The sequence below is a fragment of the Perkinsus marinus genome, assembly GCF_000006405.1.
Source record: "Perkinsus marinus ATCC 50983 genomic scaffold scf_1104296964002, whole genome shotgun sequence".
In the NCBI taxonomy this organism is placed as follows: Eukaryota; Perkinsozoa; order Perkinsida; family Perkinsidae; genus Perkinsus; species Perkinsus marinus.
The window spans coordinates 28,168-34,665 of NW_003204865.1; the positions used below are offsets into that span (position 1 = coordinate 28,168).

The 6,498-nt window shown below is 48.1% G+C and overlaps 1 protein-coding gene across 1 annotated transcript in view; it reads left to right on the plus strand.

Moving 5' to 3' along the window:
* Window positions 1–3,810, plus strand: part of Pmar_PMAR000908 (hypothetical protein) — a 4,997-nt gene extending 1,187 nt beyond the window's left edge. Inside the window, exons 8-21 of the mRNA XM_002771053.1 lie at window positions 1–339; window positions 397–521; window positions 624–685; window positions 760–871; window positions 924–978; window positions 1,024–1,126; window positions 1,169–1,258; window positions 1,310–1,381; window positions 1,428–1,542; window positions 1,589–1,999; window positions 2,056–2,154; window positions 3,273–3,386; window positions 3,434–3,514; window positions 3,563–3,810. Of these exons, the coding sequence (XP_002771099.1) occupies window positions 1–339; window positions 397–521; window positions 624–685; window positions 760–871; window positions 924–978; window positions 1,024–1,126; window positions 1,169–1,258; window positions 1,310–1,381; window positions 1,428–1,542; window positions 1,589–1,999; window positions 2,056–2,154; window positions 3,273–3,386; window positions 3,434–3,514; window positions 3,563–3,616 (1,832 nt within the window). The 3' untranslated portion in view covers window positions 3,617–3,810. The remainder of the gene's footprint in view (window positions 340–396; window positions 522–623; window positions 686–759; window positions 872–923; window positions 979–1,023; window positions 1,127–1,168; window positions 1,259–1,309; window positions 1,382–1,427; window positions 1,543–1,588; window positions 2,000–2,055; window positions 2,155–3,272; window positions 3,387–3,433; window positions 3,515–3,562) is intronic.
* The last annotated feature ends 2,688 nt before the right edge of the window (window positions 3,811–6,498 follow it).

The window sequence follows — 6,498 nt, forward strand, 5'->3', positions numbered from 1 at the left end:
ATGCCCGAGGCGTCAGTCGAAAAGTAACAGTTCACACGGAAGGTTTGTCAAGAGGCTCTAGTGCGGTCATCACTGATGATTTAGCGGACCCGCTCTCTGTCGCCGAGCTCATTGGTGATGTTCCTGAGGAGGAGAGTAGCCCGAAGTGGTCCGATGTGAAGAAAGAGAAGATGCTCCCTAGTAGAGGCAGTAGTGGGAAAATGACGCCGGCGTACAGTTCGCCGAGCTTACCCCAGGCTGAGGATCAGCGCGATGGAGAGGCACCATTACTGAGTGCATCTGTGTCGTCAGTGAGCTCTGCTACTGTCGATGTTGGTGTGGGGAATGTGAGCGTTTATGGTAGGTTGATCGTGCATCGCTCCGCTCGTTTTTGGTTGATTGTTTTGTATGATTTAGCTCCTTCATCTGATGCGAGTATCTGCACATTAGGAGGAGGAAAGCCTTTGAAGACTCACGGCTCGTGGAGTGAAGCCATGTGGGCGTCTACGATTGGTCCCAGAGCTGCTGGGACAATGCTGAAGGTGGCGATGTTGTGGTGAATTAGCGCAGCGGTTAAGATCCATGGTTACACACCGTTGCTCCCGGGTTCGAATCCTATCAGGTTTATTTTTGTATTTTTATAGGTGCCGTTGCGTCGCTTGATGGGCCATTCCAAGAGGAAGTCGTGGAACTCCAATATGGAATCGTAAGTAGCCTTGTCGTTCATATTGCACCCGGGTTCGAATCCCAGCGGCGTCATTTTTACCCTCCGCAACGTAGGTACATCAGCGCCTTGCGCTCAGTGGGAAAGCACCTGTCTGGTATGAGCGTGGATCGCGTGAGGAAGCTGGCGGAAAAACCACTACCGAACAATATGCTTCCGAAAGGAGTCGTAGGACATTTCTCGAAACTTCACTCCTTTTTTTGGGAAAAATTTTGATCAGTTTCGCTTCGCTCAAACCCTCCGAATCGACGGAAATCAGGAACCGCTGAAGCTGAGTAAGAGCGTCACCCCTGTTAGTGTATATCGTTGTCTCTTGGTAGCGTGGATGTGGCCGAACGAGATCACACCCTTGAGGCCACCGGAGCTTGCAGTTCAGCAAATCGGCCCTAGTGTGAGCGTGTTAAAAGAGAACCCGGTCATATTGTGAGTGTGAGCTAGGTTACTTGGCATGTATCGTTTTCGAAGGTATGTGCCTGGTACCCCTTTCTGCGTCTGGGGTAAGGGCGTTCACCGTTATCAGTCCTACCTGCTCGCAAAGAGAGCTGAAGCTATAGTGTAGCATCCGGCAAGGCTCGTTGAGTTCCCATGTGGCTCTCGTCCCCTTAGGTGTTGTATATGCAGCGACTCGTTGCCACCAGCGGCTTCCTTCCAGGAGGGTGTGACTGATATCAAGGCTGTGTAGGATGGGGAGGCAAGGCACCTAGGTGTGAGTTGGAGCTTGCAGGTACAAGCACTTGATCAAGAGCATTGGAGTTGATCCTGGCTCCATCGCGATCGCAGGAGACTCCTTGGGAGCTGGCATGGCTATGTTGGCACTCATATCTCTGCGAGATGAAGGAGTAGGAAATTTCACGCAATAGGGAGTTTGTTATGTTCGTCGTTCAGGTTCCGTTGCCGAGTAGTGTTTGCCTGATGTCACCTATAACTGATCTCGCCGATCAAGTTGATGACCTTTCGGACGACTTGAGCTCCTCTACAGAGGAGGCGTCTGTGGTGTTGGACGAAGCTGATGGCAGCACAGCAAAAGCGGCGGCGGTGGAAGAGGAGGAGGAGGAGACCGGAGGTCTCGGTGATGATGTTGGGACTAGCGAGCCGAGCGGTGATGCTGTGGAGAAGCCGGTGGACGGCAGCAGTAGTGAACCGAAGGAATCCAAGTCGGAGAGCTCTAAAGAAGCGGATAACAGCACTGAGAAACCCGCGGAGACCGAGAGTGCGACAGCAACTACTGAAACGCCACGTAAACCAGTAGCTGCGGTGGAGAGAAAGGAGAATGTCGACTACGTCCAGCGTGATCTGGTGGGTGCATGAACGCGGCGATGTGGTGACACTGATTTGGTGACACTTCTGTTCAGGTGTCTAGTGTGGCACAGTACGCTATTGGAAACTGCTGTCCGAATTCCCAGGAGGTCTCTCCTTACTACGCTGATCTGAGTGGTCTTCCTAACATGCTTGTAGGCGCTATCGGATTTGGAGGATATGCACATGGGCAACTATGTGTGTTGGTGACAATATAAAAATTCTGGAAAGTTTTTTGGGAAAATCTTGTTGCTTTTTTGACGCTTCTATCTGAATTTTATAATTAGTGAGGAAACTCCTGAGCTCATGTGAGGAAAGCAAACATATATTCCTACTCCAACACTGTATAGGAAACTCCTGAGCTCAGCTGAGGAAAGCGAACATATATTCCTACTCCAACACTGTATAGGAAACTCCTGAGCTCAGCTGAGGAAAGCAAACATATATTCCTACTCCAACACTGTATAGGAAACTCCTGAGCTCAGCTGAGGAAAGCGAACATATATTCCTACTCCAACACTGTATAGGAAACTCCTGAGCTCATGTGAGGAAAGCAAACATATATTCCTACTCCAACACTGTATAGGAAACTCCTGAGCTCAGCTGAGGAAAGCGAACATATATTCCTACTCCAACACTGTATAGGAAACTCCTGAGCTCAGCTGAGGAAAGCGAACATATATTCCTACTCCAACACTGTATAGAAAACTCCTGAGCTCAGGTGAGGAAAGGGAACTTATATTCCTACTCCAACACTGTATAGGAAACTCCTGAGCTCAGGTGAGGAAAGCGAACATATATTCCTACTCCAACACTGTATAGGAAACTCCTGAGCTCAGCTGAGGAAAGCGAACATATATTCCTACTCCAACACTGTATAGGAAACTCCTGAGCTCAGCTGAGGAAAGCGAACATATATTCCTACTCCAACACTGTATAGGAAACTCCTGAGCTCAACTGAGGAAAGCGAACATATATTCCTACTCCAACACTGTATAGGAAACTCCTGAGCTCAGCTGAGGAAAGCGAACATATATTCCTACTCCAACACTGTATAGGAAACTCCTGAGCTCAACTGAGGAAAGCGAACATATATTCCTACTCCAACACTGTATAGGAAACTCCTGAGCTCAGCTGAGGAAAGCGAACATATATTCCTACTCCAACACTGTATAGGAAACTCCTGAGCTCAGCTGAAGAAAGCGAACATATATTCCTGCTCCAACACTGGGCTCAACAAGATTCGAATGCTCTCGCTCCTCCTCCTCCTCAGATCCAGGCCGGTCAAGACGAGTTGTTCCTTCCTCAAATTGAGCGTTTCGCTGCTAAAGTGTCGGCCATGAAAAGACCGGAGATTCACTTTCAGTTCCAGGAGTACGAGGAGATGGTAACAGTGTCAGCAGCGTCACTGCGCCACGAAATTATTCCCTTCAGGTTCACTGCTTCGAGCTGTTCGGTTTCTGTACTTCCGAGAATGAAGCCCCTCGTAGAGCCTTGGGGACTATGGCAGCTTTCGTAAGTCCACACTAGTTCCATAGGTCTTGTTTTACGCAGTGTCGTCAGGTTCGTGAGCACATCACATTGAGCGGAGCGAGCGAGTCGAATCCCCTGGCGTAGAACTGTTCTCGCGCACATTTTTTGTGACGTTATTTCTCTCCTTTTCAATTCTCGCTGTAAAAGCCGCCTCTCCGCTAAGTTTAGAAAAGCTCATTAATGAATCTGTATTGAGCTGACGCAGTGCGCGTACTGTCGTTGTTCTGTGTTTCTTTGTTGTACAGTAGCCCTCTTGTTTTTGTTCGACGTGGTTCTCGGTCCGGCAGGATATTGGGTTGTGTGATAAACAGTGTGGGAGAATATGCTCATGTGTTGGTGCTAGTATGAAAATTCTGAGGAAATTTTGGAAAATTCTTGTTGTTTTTTGTACACTTCTACCCAAATTCTATAATTAGCTTTGGAAACTCCTGAGCTCAGCTGAGACAAGCGAACATATATTCCTACTCAACACTGTATAGGAAATTCCTGAGCTCAGCTGAAGAAAGCGAACATATATTCCTACTCCAACACTGTATAGGAAATTCCTGAGCTCAGCTGAAGAAAGCGAACACATATTCCTACTCCAACACTGTGAGGGTGTGTGTCGGAATACTCACACAGCGTGTACTCGGGCTTGTCTCAGTTCCGGTGTGTTCGCAACATGGGAGGAAAGTTGTCCTGCTGCTCAGTATGCGTGGCGAAGTCTAAATCAAAGAAAAAACAACCACGAGTGGTCACCGACCAAGTCGCCTGTGATGTTTGTCATGCAGTTCAACCGCTACTGTAATCATCTACATTGAGGCCTCCAAAGTGTTCTCGGTCAGGCCACACGCCAACGTGTTCGTTTGCGAAACGTGTCGCTCTGTCAACAGAGTTCACTGGGTGGCAGGAGAGCGCAGGCTGAGCACCGTTTCTGATCCGAAGGTCGGCTCATGCATCTCCTTGGAAGAAGACGACTAGTTGGTTATTCGCAGGTCATTTTGGATAACGTAACAGGAGTAGTCCCTGTGAGCAGTGAAGTTCGAGCAACGACTATCTCGCCTTGTTCTGTGTGCCTCGATAACCCCGGAGATATGGTGAGTGAATTAATCGATTTTATCAGAGATTTATGGCATTCTATGGTAGGTTATTCTACCCTGTGGACATGCTGGAATTTGCCAGTCTTGTGCAGTCCACATAGCGAGCAATGAGGCAGTTGGCGGCAGTTGTTGCCCGAAGTGTCGGACTGATATTGACCAACTTGTACGCACTGCTGTTGTGACTGAATATCCTATGTGAGCTTCTGTCAGGTGCGTATTGGAAAACTGTATGATACGACGATTCAGGGAAGTGAGGTTCCCTTCGCTCGGCGTGTGAAGCCGCCACCTTCTGTGCCACCACCCCCAGGGTTGGAAAAAGTGAAGGTGAATTTGGCGCCCATCATAGCGCAAAAAATGTCGGTCATTTTCAGGGCCCTAACAAACCGTGACATTGTTGGGAGTCCCTATTGAGGATAAGCATTCGTCACAGAACATTCTTCGAGATCTCGACGCCTCTGCTGCCTGGCTTCAATATGAACTTCTAGAAAGAGAAAGGACTATTGTCTCACGTGCACTGACAGACATCATAATTTTTACTTCAATTCACTCTCGCGTTCATAAAGTGATAGTAGTGTATATCAGTCAGAGCCGCTAGACGATTCATTAGCTGGAGAGACAGGAAAAAGACACGAAGCGAATATTACGTACAGTATTGAGCAGAATACTGCGTTCTTGTCGACGGAAATCATCAAGTTGTCACTCGACTAAAGCGGTAACTATAGCGGAGTGAGCTAATCAACGCACTCGAGCGACCCGAGAGTATCCACTCATCAGCGGAAGACCTCACTTGCAATCCATCACATGGAGCCTGAGGGTCTGAGGTAGGTAAGAATATCCGAAGTAGCTCAGTCGACGCGTCATTCGAACGGTCAAGAACTCGTGTCGATCAGTCGATCACGGGACTGCAACGTGTATGAGAACCTTAAAGTCACTGAGGACTATTAATGAACATGTCAGCATCTCCCTCGGTCCGAGCGAGGATTCTTCTCTCAGGTTCACTATGGAATCGTGGCGCTTACTTAGGTGGCGCTCGCTAATGCCAAGGACGAAGCCTGAGTCGTCAGACAGAGGGATCACTCAAGAGCACCAGGAGTGACGCACGAAAGTTTCATAATGAAATTCTAAATGACTTCATTCTGATCGGTACGGTTGCTCGAGTACTGTCCGTTTAGAATCATGTAGACTTGTCAACCCACATCACTTTCGGAGGCCTTCCCGACTTTTTTGCAATCCAACGCGTCCGGATAACATGAAAGAAATTTCACAGCAGTGGGAAAAATAAAATAGTTATCCTCAAGTGACGACTCTGTTGCTCAAACCCTCAAATAACTGGTTGCAACTCAACCTCCATACGAGGGGGGGGACGCCGATTGGGCGCCGCTAAGTGAGCGGCGTTCACAGATGAGGACTGAGTGTCCATCAGAAGATGAAGATAAAGGGCTTGAGCCAAAATGTCTACGAGTAAAAATGGACAAACTAAGAGACAGCTCACAGGCATTCGACTTTCGTGCCGTCTCCTGCTGAGTATTTTATAAACCTTTTCTATGAATGCGCAAAACTAATTAGAAATTTCTGTGAGTTCCGTGTGGAATGAAAGAACTTGGGTATATTCCGCTACTCTAATATTTATTGTGAACACGACAGGAAAAATATAGATAATCGGGAAAGGTTTCCGATTATCCGAGTTCCATTGTGATACTCTGCGCTTGCACGGTCTGCGCACGCGTGCAGCGTTCATAATTCACGAAGTCCGCACGCGTGGGCATTTCGGGTATCGGATATTTGAATGACAGTCGGATATTTGGGATGCACGAATCGGGCGGATATTAGGTGACCTAGTCGGAATTTTCATGCGGTATATCGGATATTGCTTGTGACCGAGTCGGA